This window comes from Micromys minutus (assembly GCF_963924665.1).
Source record: "Micromys minutus genome assembly, chromosome: 1".
Classification (NCBI taxonomy): Eukaryota; Metazoa; Chordata; class Mammalia; order Rodentia; family Muridae; genus Micromys; species Micromys minutus.
In genome coordinates, this window is record NC_137969.1 from 62,371,525 (window position 1) to 62,385,446 (window position 13,922).

Here is a 13,922-nt window from a genome sequence, read left to right on the forward strand (position 1 = left end):
GCCAGTACTCTCCACCCATAGCCACCTCTCCAGTCCTTTGGTTTCTAATGTGAAGTAAGTACAGATAGAAAGACTGGGAAGGTGAGGTGAGCAAACCTAACCCTTTAGGGTACCAAGAGAAAATGAAGCTTTCTGCCTTCACATCTTTAGTTCTAGTTTATGTGAAGTCTGTGCTTTATAAGTTACAGTGTTCTGACAGCACTGTCATTAATGACATTAATGATGATGATAGCAGCTTTCTGGTGTCTTCTCTGTTACAGTCACTGTTAGTTACTTTTTGTGGCACTTTATAAAAGATATTTTTATAGCTTAGGAAACAGAAGCAAGGAGATGTCATGGAAGTTATTTACATAGTAACAACACTGGGATTCGGCTAAATTTGAAGCCTAAAGCCTGTTGGTCTTCTGTCTAGTATATTTTGGTGTTCCAAAAAAGAGGGGTGTTTCATTCTACTTTGACTCTTTCTTTCTTGGGCTGAAGAAGACATCTTTTATGCTTATTCCTTGACAGGAAGTCTGCAAGATGCTCATACACATGCGTCATCCAGAGGTATACCAGCACCTTGGTGTTGTGCCCCCTCGTGGAGTTCTCCTGCATGGGCCACCAGGCTGTGGGAAGACATTACTTGCACATGCAATAGCTGGGGTGAGGATAGCTGCTGCAGGATTTCTGTTTGTTGTTGTTGTTTGTTTGCTTGTTTTTCTCTTTGGTCACTTCCAGTTAGATTTGGTATCTCTTTAGGAAGCAAATTTAATTAGTAAGAGATTCCCCTTCTTCTTCCTCTCCCTCTTTCTTCTCCCCCATTATCTTCCTCATTGTCTTTTTGTTGTTTTGGGACAAGGGTTTTTGTTTGAACCTGCATCACACTTGATTTGGCTAGACCTACCTAGCAAACTCCAGGGGCCATCTTTCACCCTGCCATGCTGGGGTTACAGATGTGGAGCTCACTGCCTGGCTTTACATCAGTACTGTGTAGTTCCAGACACAGGTTCTCATGCTGCCAAGCACATTGTACAGACTGAGCTGTCCCAGCCCAACCTTTTCCTTCATTTACCTTTTCATGCTGCTGCTTATGCTGGTTTGTTGTTGTTTTTAATGAATGCAATTATTGTGTCTGTGACAAAAACTGAGTAGGAAGCAAAACAGCATAACTGTAAAAACTAAACATTAAAATCAGCAAAATAATGGTTTTTCTCTTGGAGCTAAATTTATTTAAAATTTCCACTGTTTTAATGCCCTTCTAAAATAGTTTTTTAAAAATCAGTTAGGCTTGTAGTGCACACCTGAAAGTTCATTATTGCTTGGACTAAGGCAGGATTGTAAGTTTAAAGCTATTCTGGGCTTTAAACTTTGTGTATTTCTTCTTGTATCAACCACGCCTACCTCTGTACCCACAAACACAAAAGACACTCATTTTGTAAAATAAAGAGCTAATAGTTCTGATTTTGTCCTATCAATGTTTTTGCAAGCTTATTCCATGATAAAGTGCAGAGTAGTCCAAGGAACTTTAACTAGCAGAATAGCTAGTTATTCTAGTCATTAATAGAACTGATTAACTTTTGGCAACCTGACTTTCCTTTTGTAAAAATGTTTTGTGGTAAAAATTTAAAAATAATTTTGTCTTATGACCACTGCATAGCAGGCCATAAATACTGCAGTTGTATTTTTGTGCTTGAGTAAATCACTGGGTTTCTTTAAAAGGCAGGGTCTCACCCTGTTTGCCCAGCCAACCTTGAACTCAAAGCTTTCATCTCCCAAGTGCTGATATTATAGGTATAAGCCATTACAATCAGTGAATAAATCCAGAAGCATGCTTGTATGTTTGTTTGAGACAGGGTTTTTTCCTGTAGCCCTGGCTGTCCTGGAACTCACTCTTTAGACTATGCCAGCCTCAAACTCAGATCCGACTGCCTCTGCCTCCCAAGTGTGGCAGGGAGGGGATCTAAGTTGTGTGCCACTACCACTCGGCTGATTTTCTTTTCTTTCTTTGAAAGATTACTCACTGTACTATATTTGTGAATATTTTGCATGTGTGTCTGTCACCATGTGCATATCTGGTGTTTATTGAAGTCAGAAGAGAGGATAGGATTCCCTGGAGCTGGAGTTATGGACCATTCTAAGCTGCCATGTAGCTGCTCTTAACGGCTGAGGCATCTCTCTGTATTTTTAGGTAGTGTTTGTCATTGGACTCACATATAGAGATGCAATTTTATAGGAACTTGTAGAGGCTAGAAAGATGGCTCAGTGGATAAACGTGCTTTCCACCATGCTTGATGACCCTAGGTTGAGACAGGAAACAAGCAAGGTGGAAAGAGAGACCCAACTTTGACAGGTTGTCCTCTGTTTGTACACAGTGGTATAACCATGTCTGCATACATACATGAGTGGATGCACAATAAACAATAAATGTTTTTTAAAAACTTAAAAAACAATCTTCCTAATTTTGGTGGGACAGATTGGATAAGAAGAATGTGGGGAAATTAAATTTTATTTAACCTTTGGTCATTCTTTTCTGTATTGTGCACAGGAACTCGACTTGCCGATTCTGAAAGTGGCTGCTCCAGAGATTGTGTCAGGAGTTTCTGGAGAGTCTGAGCAAAAACTTAGAGATTTATTTGACCAGGCTGTGGTGAGTCAGCGATTGCTTATGCCAGCTTGTTACCCGCTGCAAGCTTTCAGTAGAGGCTGCTTTTCTGATGCTAGAATTTTTATCTCGCCTACTGACTTTCCTTTTATAAAAATGTTTTGTGGTAAAAATTTAAAGTGAATTTAATGGTATAGACTCTTGGCTATGTAATTTTTCATATGAATTAAAGTGTAGAGGTGACAAGCATATACTCACAAGCTTTGGTCTGTTGCACCGAGAGTTCAGTGTTCAGAACATTCTGTCCTGAAGATACTTCCTTCACTTTGTTTCCCTGGCTTATGTCTGACTGAACAGCTCGCAGACACCTTAAAAATTATTATACTGAGGAGTATGCAAGCTCTGTAAGACTCAGTATAAATGCTATTTATATGACTATAGAGAGATTATACCTGACTATAGGTTCTGTTATAAAATTTATAAAATTTTTAACTAGATATTGGGATCCACTTAAAGTTATTGTCTTCAGCATACTATGGTAGCTAAATGTCTGCCGCCTTATTGAGAAAGATGAAGACCAGTTTAGTGTTGTCACATAACGTGATGGGAAGAGATTTTTTACCCTCTATTTTGTAGCAGTAACCTGGGATGATAAAATACCCAATTTTCATAGGGTCACTGAGCATTTAAATCAGAAGATTCTTTTTTTTTCCCCCAGATGGTATGTTGCTATGTTGTCTAGTCTGCCTTAAATTTCTGACCAACCAACTTTCTAGCCTCAGTCTCTCAATGCTGTGATTATAAGTATGTACCACCATGCCCAATTTAACCTTTAACATTGTGTGTAGTACGTAGCAAGAGTCCTGTTAATCATGACATTTGCACTTGAGCACACATGAATCATCACTGTGACCAAAACTAAAAAATGAGGAAAAGTTTTTGTGTCACGTTTTCTTCCTTACCCACCCCTTTCAGACAGGGTTTTATGTAACCCAGTCTGGACTTTTTGTATTGCTGAGGATGACTTTGAACTGCTGATCCTCCTATTTCTTTCCAAGTGTTGAAATTCCAGTTGTGTATCACCACTTGGGGTTTAATTTTATATCTTTATTTACATCTAAAGCACACAGTTGCTCATAAACATAACCAGTGTAACTACCCGAAACTGATGTGAAATTAGAAATGTATTTTAGCATCAATATTAATAAGTAACTATACACGTATAAGTATACGTTATAAGAGCAATTGAGTAATGTTTGAAAGAAAGTCTCACTGTTTAACCCTTGCTAGTCTAGAACACATTGTGTGGATCAGGCTGATCTGAAACTTATGAGTCTACCTCTGCCATGCTGTGTTGTGTCACTATGCCCAGCAAGAAGAATACTTTTAAGATGGGGAGAAGTAGAGGCCAGCGGCTAGGTTGTTACGTCACTGACAGTGAGAGGCGTGGATGGTACCAGGACGGTTGAGAGGACAGATGTAACTGGTGCAGACAGTTACATATCTTCGCTGCTTTTCTGTGGCTGTGAGAAGACACCATTACCAAGGCAACTTACAGAAGAAAGTTTATTTGGGGCCTAAAATATCAGAGGGTTAAAGTTCATGCCTGTCATGCAGCAGGTTGGTAGGCCTGGCTCTGGAGCAGGAGCCGAGAGCTTGCATCTTAATCTGCAAGCATGACGTAGAGAAAGAAAGCTAACTGAGAATGACTAAGGCTTTCGATACTTCAAAATTTGCCACAGTTGACACACTCTAATAAGGCCACACTTCGTAATCCTCAAGCAGTTCTACCAACTGGGGACCAAGTATTCACATATATGAGCCTGAGTGTGTTTGTGGGGAGTTGGGCACCGGGGACTTTCTCATTCAGACCACTGTGAAAACGTTTGTATGTATGGTAAACACAGCAAACATGGATGCAAAAATAAGTGGCATATTTAGGTCATGAATTCTTATCACATCTCCCTGTAAAGCAATATTGAGCAAGTACAGTGCCTGATGCAGATGTTGAGTAAGCATGTGGTTTCGAACCCTCATTATCTGCCACTCACTCCCCAGTCCAAGTGGATGAGGGAACCTTGTCAAGCAAGGTAGTTGTTTTCTAAAGTTAGCCCTCCCATAGACTAAGTTCTGATTATCATCACTTATTTTGTTCCATTGAGTATTCTAGGTCACTGACAAAAATATCAGGGTTACTTTCTGAGACTCTTAATCTACCTATGATCTAGAAATCATAGGTGCTCTAAAGGCAGACATTGTCAAAGATTGGCAAAGAAATCCAGTAATGATGGGCCAAGTATGTATTACTTGGTGTCATTTTGAACTGACAGTGTGTGACTTTTAGCAGAGTAAATGTTACTATTTTAACTATGGAGTGACTAAGAAAGATTGAGATTGTAAGCCTAGGTTTTTGTTTTTCACTTAATCATTATTGTGTGTGTGCACGCGCATGTAACATTAGTTAATTTTAGTTAGAGTTTCAGTCTATATTCTAGGCTGCCCTCAGACTCTTAGCAATCCTCCTGCCTTAGTCAGTGCTGGGATTACCAGCACAAAGCACTAATTTGCCCATTTTATCCATTTTAAGGAGTACCATTCAGTAACATTAAAGACTTTTTTTTGTAAGTTTATTACATTTATTTATGAGGTGAAGTGTGTGTGAAGAGAGGCACATACATGTGTTGAAGCACATGTAGCAAGTAGAAGTTGGGAGGACAACTCCTACCTTGTGGACACCAGGGATCGCACTCTGGTCATCCTTAGTGGCAAGCACCCTTCTTTACCCACTGGGATATCTCATCAGCCCTAGACTTACCATTTTTGTGTGACAGTCACCACCACCCACCTCTAGGACTCTTGAATCTTCTCCAGTCGAAACTGTAGCTGACACACAGGAATTCTCCCTTCTACCCTCCTCCAGTCACTAGCAACCATTATTCTCTATGGCCCAGTGGATTTAACTAGAATAAGTAGCTAATCTTTTTTAGCATATTCTGTCTAAACTCTATTATGTAATTTATTTATTTTTTACATATTAAATAAAGATCTAGGGGCTAGAGAGATAATTCAGGGTCACGGGCATTTATTGCTCTTTTAGAGCCCTAGGTTTTGTTTCTAGCATCCACACGGTTGTTCGAGACCATCTTTAACTCCAGTTCTAGGGTATCGCACGCACTCTTCTTGCCTCTGCTAACACCAGGTGTCCACAAAACACTCAAACACTTTAAAATATTTTTTAAATAACCTACATTTTTAAAACCTGAGAAAACAAAAACACCCACAAAGATCTAATCATGTGTTAACTGATACAGTGAAACTTGCACACGCGCATGCACACATACATACATACACACACAGAGTTGTGAAGGTAGGTAGTGGTGATTACACAATAGTGTAAATGCATGGAACGGCACTGAATTATACTTAAAACTAGATAAAATGGTAAGTTTCATAGAAAAATTTTTTAAAAACAAAAAGCAAAACTTGTGCTTCTTAAGATCTTCTTATAGCTGAATGAAAAATTTGGACATTTTTGAATTAGAGAAAAATTCATGCCATTTGAACAAATTTGGATTTTTCTAGTTTGAAACTTATTTTTATTTTGGCTTTGTGAAATGTGATCTTGCCTAGCCAGTCTGGCTTGGAACTAGAAATGTTGCCTAGAATGTCATTGAAGTGTTGATCTTTCCAAGTGCCAGAATTCTGAGTGCAAGCTACTATGCTTAGTTGAGAACTTTTATATTCTGTAGCATACAAATATTCCTAACTATAGAACAATTTCAGAAGATTATTTCATGAACAACAATCCATTCTGTTTAAGCCTCTGGTTCTCTGAGATCATTCAGAAGCGTTATTGTGAACAATCAGAAGCATTATTGTCAACTGCCTTGTTCCTGGCTATTCTTTTGGTGACTAAACCTTTTAGTTTTAAAAATAGAAAGAAAAAATAAATGTTATACACCAATATAGGGAATTTATTTTATAGTTATATATGTATGTATATTTTGGTATTTTTATTCCTAGTCAAATGCACCGTGTATTGTTTTCATTGATGAAATTGATGCAATTACCCCCAAAAGAGAAGTTGCTTCAAAAGATATGGAACGAAGAATCGTAGCTCAGCTTCTAACCTGCATGGATGGTAAATAATGAGTTCCTTTTCAGATAATAGATAGTTTAAAGTAAGTCATACATATGTATGTATGAACCACTTATACAGTAAATCCTATAAAACAGGATCTTTTTTTGGTAAAAGGTTTTTCATTCATTTCAAATTGTGCTGTGTGTGTGTGTGTGTGTGTGTGTGTGTGTGTGTGTGTATACATGTGTATGTGGGAAGGGAGGCCAGAGATGAATCTCAGATAGCATTGACTTGGCTTGGTGCTTACTTACTAAATATGTTAGGTTAGCTGACCAGTGAGCCTCAGGGATCTGCCTGTCTCCACTTCCCCAGCACTGGGATTACAAGTCTGCCATGCTGAATGCATTGGTATTGTTGTTGTTGTTGTTATTGTTGTTTTATTGTGGGTTCTGGGATTAAAATCAGGACCTCACACTTGTATATCAAACACTTTTCTACCTGAGCTGTGTCCTATGTTATAATAATTAAATATGTGTGTAGTCATATATTAGTTTACTTTTGTTGTGTGTTTTTCAGGGTTGCATAGTACTTACTGTTGGCCTTTAGGAAATGTTGAAATTTAATGCGATTATATTTACCTTTTAAGAAAATATTTTTACTTGTAGCCTGATATGGTGCCTTTAATCCCAGCACTCAGAAGGCAGAGGTAGACAGTGAGTTCAGGTCTAGCCTGATCTACATAGTGAGCTCCAGGCCAGCCAGAGCTACAAAGTGAATTTCTGTCTCTATCCCCCTTCCCCCCAAGAAATTATTTTAAGTATGTGTATGTGTGTGGGTGGGGTATATGAATGCAGGGTCTGCGGAGGCCTTAAGATCCCTCATGATTACAGGTCATTTTGAGCCTTTAGGCCTGGGTATTTGAAATCAAAGAAGGGTACTCTGTACTAATAATATGAGCTCTTAACTGCTGAGTTTACCTCTGTTTTACTGTTAATAATATTCTTAAAATTTACTATGCAGACTTAACATTTAGCATTTCCATTATATGGAAACATTTCTATCAGTGTTTTCCCTGTAGAGTTTGAGGCCAACCTGGGCTGTATAGTGAGTTATAGGCCAGCCAGAATATGTCATGAAACCAAAAACAAAAGAGAGAGAGAGAGAGAGAGAGAGAGAGAGAGAGAGAGAGAGAGAGAGAGAGAGAGAGAGAAAGAACTAGCACATGTTGTATTGTCATATTCCTGTAATGTATTATCCAGATACATAGGCTGGAACAGGATAATTAACATAAATTATAGCTAGACTGGGTTACATAGTGAATTTCAGGCCCAGCCTGGTCCACAGAGTGAGAACTTGTCTCAAAATAAAAAAAGCAAAGTTAATTTGAAATATTATATAACTCTCTACAGACACACAACACACACACATGTATGGCAAGTTTCTTACAGCTCCCAATTGTAAACTACTTGTATTTAACCTTTTGTGCCAGGGATTGAACCTGAGTCCTAATGTGAGCTCTGCAAGCTGTCTGTTACTGGATCACACCCCCAGTGCCCTATCCTATTTCGTTTTTACCTCTTTTTTTCTGTCGTGTTTTGAGGCCTATATTCTAGAAAAGCTTTTCATAGATTCTTCCTACCAGATAATATGCCTATTATTTACATTGTACTTAGCATTTGAATACCATGTTATTCCTATGAGGCAGTATAACCTAGACGCCTGTTTAATTCTAGTTCAGCTGATAGAACATTTACATTTACAAAAGATAAAACTAACAGAATATTTGTGAAAGACTCTGTATTCTGCTCATTTCTTTTTTTTAATTAAACAACTTTATTTTAAAAAACAAATGTACAGATTTTAAAAGCATATTTGCATAAAACCATATGAATATATTTTTGTCAGTACTTGATTTTTTTTTTAGAGGTTTGGTAGTATGCATTGAAATCTTACTAGCTACAATGAGCATAAAGTGCATGTAAAACAAAATGTAACATGGAAATAGTCAAAGTTTTCTTGGTGTGTAAAGATTAAACATAATGACCAAGAATTGCCACAAGGCTACATTCTTAGCTCTTGAATTATTAATGATTTAAGATCTAGGTGTACCCCACTCTGAGAGGGTACGATATACTTTTTTTTTTCTAAGAAGGACTGAGGCTTCCACTTTTTGGCCTTTCTCTTTTTGAGCTTCATATGGTCTGTGAGTTGTTTCTTGGGTATTCAGAGCTTTCTGGGGTTAGTATCCAGTTATCAGTGACTGCATATTATGTCTGTTCTTTTGTGACTGGGTTACCTCACTAAAGATGATATTCTCTAGATACATCTATTTTCCTAGGAATTTCTTAAAGTCATTGTTTCTAATAGCCGAGTAGTACTCCATTGTGTAAATGTACCACAATTTCTGTATCCATTCGTCTACTGAAAGACATCTGGGTTCTTTCCAGCTTCTGGCTATTATAAATAAGGCTGCTATGAACATGGTGGAGCATGTGTCCTTATTTTATGTTGGAGCATCTTTGGGGTATATGCCCAGAAGTGGAATAACTGAGTTTTTCTGCTCATTTCTAAAACTATTTCTAAAGTAAGCAGTAAGCCAGGACCTCTGGAAGAGCAGTCAGTGCTGTTAGCCGCTGAGCCATCTCTGCAGTACTTGGGCTGTTCTTTTCTCCCACTGTGGGCCGTTCACATTGTCTGGGCACGCCTTGCATGTGCCCTTGTGCGTTGTCCCTCATGATGCTGCTCTCTGTAGAATTTGGCTAACTTTTGCCTCTGCTCTCGGAAACCATGTTAACTAACCCTTTAGGTTTCTTGAGTGCTTTCTCCTGTAAAGCCACCGTTGTTCCCTCTCTTGCTCTGTTACAGTACTTAGTTTATCCTAATTGTTATTAAATGTCTTGAAATATGTCTTACACTATGTTTCTTTATTTATACAATTTATTCCTCAGTAGATTGTAAATTGCTGATAAGAAAATCAGTCTTCATCTTTACACTTATTATGTAAACAATAAATGTTTGTAAATATTTATATATAAAATCCAACAAATTTTCTTCAGCTTTTAAATCATTTGTGTAAACATTGTTATTCTCAAATGTCAGCTATCTTGTTCTCTATCTTCTACATCTGGTTCTTAGATCTGAATAACGTGGCAACTACAGCTCGGGTCCTAGTTATTGGAGCTACTAACCGGCCAGACTCATTGGATCCTGCTTTGAGACGTGCAGGAAGGTTTGACCGAGAAATTTGCTTGGGTATCCCAGATGAAGTATCCAGAGAAAGGTATGTTCTTATAGAATGATGTTGTTTGTGTACCATTGTGTGAGCTAATAGCATGTTTTGAAAATAAGTGCTAAGAAATACCATGTATTTGATATTTGCTCTGTCTCTTGTTTTATCATCGGTGTGTGTGTGTGTGTGTGTGTGTGTTGGTGTATGTGTTGGTGTGTTTGGAATTGAACAAAAGACCTCAAATATGTTGGTAAACAACTTACCCTGACCTCTTTCCCTTTTCTTTTTCAAATGGATTTGGAAAGGAAACTATAAAACAGTATTTAAAAAAATAACTCAGTAGGACATTTGTTTTAGTTTGTTCAGTGATGATAACCATTGTTGATTGATAACTGACTGTCTGATACTCTTAACGCATTCTGTGTTGATTGGCTTATCAGCTTAAGGGACAGTGTCTGTCCATGTGGAGTAGTATTGTGCCATCTAGTCCATATTCTAGTTAAGTCTGAGTACCAATGCACTAGTCTGCCAAGGCTGAGGGTCTCTTAGTGATCCGTGTAGGAAGAGCACAGAGCTGTGTACTCAGAACATCTTAGGATATAGTAGAGGGGAAATCTCGTGAATTAATGTTGTGAACTACCACATTTTTAATCTTTTTGAGATGGTTGTGATACTAACATAACATAATCACTAGGCACTAGGATGAGTGATGAATAATGAAAGGAAACAATTGCCTTAGAGGGAGGGAAGAGGTGATGTTGGGTGGAGGGTATGGTCAGCACTGTGTGTGAAAGGTTCAGCTTTAGTCCTGTGCCATCACTTTCTTCCCAGTGTTTGATGTCACCTCATTTTTCTAAAAAAAAGAAAAAAAAAGAAAGAAAGAAAAAGAAATGACCATTATTTGACATTAGTTATGAAGTATAGAGCAGCTTAGCGAAGTGGTCCATGTCTGCAGTCTTAGCTGCAGTGCAGAAGTTACCCCAGCTTTGCCTCATGTGTCATTGTGCCAAGCTTTAGCTTTACATAAAGACAACTTAAAAGGTAACTTTATATTTATCTGTACATTTTTTTAAAGGATTATTTATTTTGTCTTCAGACACACAAGAAGAGGGCATCAGATTCCATTACAGGTGGTTGTAAGAATTGAACTCAGGATCTCTAGAAGAGCAGTTAGAGCTCTTAACCACTGAGCCATTTCTCCAGCCTCCTTATGTGTAAAATATTAATAATGCTTTAACTTTTAAGACTTGTGAAGATTAAGTTAATGCAACTTAGCACTGTGCTGGGTTGCACCCAGAGTCTTGCACTGTGCTAGACGAGTAACTTCTTTTTCACTGAACTTTGCCCCAGCCCTAGAAAAGAAGTTTTAAGATAACTAGATAGTTTATTTTTTCTTAAAAATCTTATTTTAGAAAGAATTCATTTAATGTGTATGAGTGTTTTGCCTGCACGTATGTCTGTGCATCATCTGCATGCCTGATACCCGTGGAGATCAGAAGAAGATAATAGATCCACTGGAGTGTGGAGTAAGAATTGCCGTTGGATGCTGGGAATCAAACCCGGGCTGTCTGCAAAATATAGTTAAGTGCTTTAAAGCACTGAGCCGTCTCTCCATAGTTACCCCTATCTCTGCTTTTGCTTTACAAGACATTTCTGTCATACATGAAAAAGACCTTTTTAAAAAAGATTTATTTATTATTTATTACATAGAAGTACACTGTAGCTGTCTTTAGACACACCAGAAGAGGGCATCAGATCCCTTTACAGATGGTTGTGAGCCACCATGTGGTTGCTGGGAGTTGAACTCAGGACCTCTGGAAGAGCAGTCAGTGTTCCTAACCACTGAGCCGTATCTCCAACCCAAAAAGGCCTATTTTAATTAAGTTATTTGAGAAGTTCATTCATGGGTACTAACCAAAATACACTTTGTTTTGATCATATTTACCTCCCACTCCTAGCTCAGACTCTGCATATAAACCCCTTACTGCCCCATTTCCTTCCAAGTTCATGTTCTCTGTTTTGTTTTTTTTCGTATTTAAATAATCCAGAGTCTGTGCTTCCCATGTATTCAAGCATTGGGACCATTCACTAGAGCAGTGTCAACCTAGTATTGGCCATACATACCCTTAAAAGAAAGCCAACTCCTTCCTTCAAGAACCTATCAATTGTCAGCACTTTCCCATCATTGTTACAAAACAAACCACCTTAAAACTCCATGCCCTAAAACAATTCACTTTATTGTTACTCATCATTTCTGTGAATTAACAGTTTAGAAAGGTCTGAGTGAGCCAGGTGGTTCTGTCTCTTGGTGCCATGTAGCTTCAGTAGCTGAAGTAAGAACACAAGGCAGGAGGTTGGCTTAGGTTATATGTGTGTGGGGGGGGGTGTAATTCATTTCCTTCTTGTCTTCTTCAATTTTTCTTGTCTGAGCTTCTTTCTTTACTCCTAATTCTTTTTATTTACTCTCTAGTTATGAAGAGAGCAGTTTTGCTGGACCACATACCCCAACTGTGATTGGCTGTTCTTTCTTCCTATGAGGGGCCTAAAAATAATGTAAATATCTGGTTATGTTCCAGAGAATCCAAAACTGAGCCCAAATCTACCTTTTTTCTTTATTAGCTGTTTGTCTTAGGTCTTACTAGAGTGGTGGAAGGCTGGCTAGCACACTCTAGGCTCCATTTTTTCCATCTGTGTCCACTGAGAAAGTTTTTCTGATAAAGCATTGTCCTACCAACTCTGAGGTGTATTGTCTTTTTAGACTCTCCTTTTAATAGAATCTTTATTTTTTTTCTGGCTCATTTGTCCAGATCTTATTTTTCAGTTATTAGAAGTGATATATAAGGATCAAATAACAGCTCTTTGGTGCCTAAAAGTGTCTTTATCTCTATGCCAGTCTTTAAGAAACAAAACAACAAAGGTATGGATAATGATAGAAATAGAGGCAGTTTGTTAAGCAGGAAAGAGGTAATCCCAAGAGAGGAAGTGGCTGTTGCTTTGGAAACCATGCCCTTCTGACATCCCATGCTGCCACAGTTAAAAGTGAAAGCAAAGCTCCTTGTCAGCATTAACTCTAGGTAAGGTGACTTTATTTTGGAAGTTTGTCACTTTTTATTTCCTAAGGGTGTGTGTGTGTGTGTGTGTGTATGTGTGTGTGTGTGTGTGTGTGTGTGTGTGTGTGTGTGTGTGTGTGTGTGTTTTGGTCCTTATTGTATTATGTATCTGAGAAACTGGAAGGTAAATGCAAAATAGCAGTACTTGCATGTAGTTAAGTCTGATTGAGAGCGATTAGGGTTTTTGTCATTTCTTCCTCCTCTTTCTTCTTCCATCCCTTCTTTTCACTTTTTTTTATAGGTTAAGTGTGTGTGCATGTGTGTGCGTGTGTGTGCGTGTGCGTGCTCGAGCGTGAGTGTGCCTGTCTGTGTGTATCTGTGTGTTGAGTCTGTTTGGAGTTTTCAGAAGTGGATCTTGAGATAATACTGTGGTGCTGTAGTAGAAGTCTGTCTGACAAGCTGAGCAGGCGGAAGAATTACGTACACTACATATATAGACAGCTAAACCTTGGTTGGTTTCTTCAGAGAGTACATTCCTGGAGTTCTGGTTGACAGGGTGGAGTACATGCCCACCCCACATGTTCTTACTATATTACACAGATTTTTCAGGTGTTTTTTGTTTGGTTTGGTTTGATTTGGTTTGGGTTTTGATGCTATGCTTCTGGCTCAACATCTTTTAATAACTTCAATTTTACGCCTTTGATTCTTTGATGCTCCAGCAAAAAAAATTACCGTGCTTTTCATTATTATATCTCTTTGGGAAGAAGAGCTGTTATTATTTTGTGTTCTACTGGATTGTTTACACTTCCCATTCATCCTCTTTCTTCATAAATTGTGAAAGGATCACATATAATCACATGCTTATTAATATATACTGCATACACAAGTGCATACTTGTTAAATGAATAGTTAAGAATATAGCATAATTGGAAGGGGGCAGACAGACACCTGTAAGTTTAAGCCTAGTCTGAGCTAGTT

The 13,922-nt window shown here is 38.2% G+C and overlaps 1 protein-coding gene across 1 annotated transcript in view; it reads left to right on the forward strand.

Moving 5' to 3' along the window:
• NVL (nuclear VCP like) overlaps positions 1 to 13,922 on the forward strand; it is a 52,230-nt gene that overhangs the window by 13,308 nt on the left and 25,000 nt on the right. The window contains exons 9-12 of the mRNA XM_080940768.1: positions 511 to 645; positions 2,528 to 2,629; positions 6,608 to 6,725; positions 9,801 to 9,945. Of these exons, the coding sequence (XP_080796894.1) occupies positions 511 to 645; positions 2,528 to 2,629; positions 6,608 to 6,725; positions 9,801 to 9,945 (500 nt within the window). The remainder of the gene's footprint in view (positions 1 to 510; positions 646 to 2,527; positions 2,630 to 6,607; positions 6,726 to 9,800; positions 9,946 to 13,922) is intronic.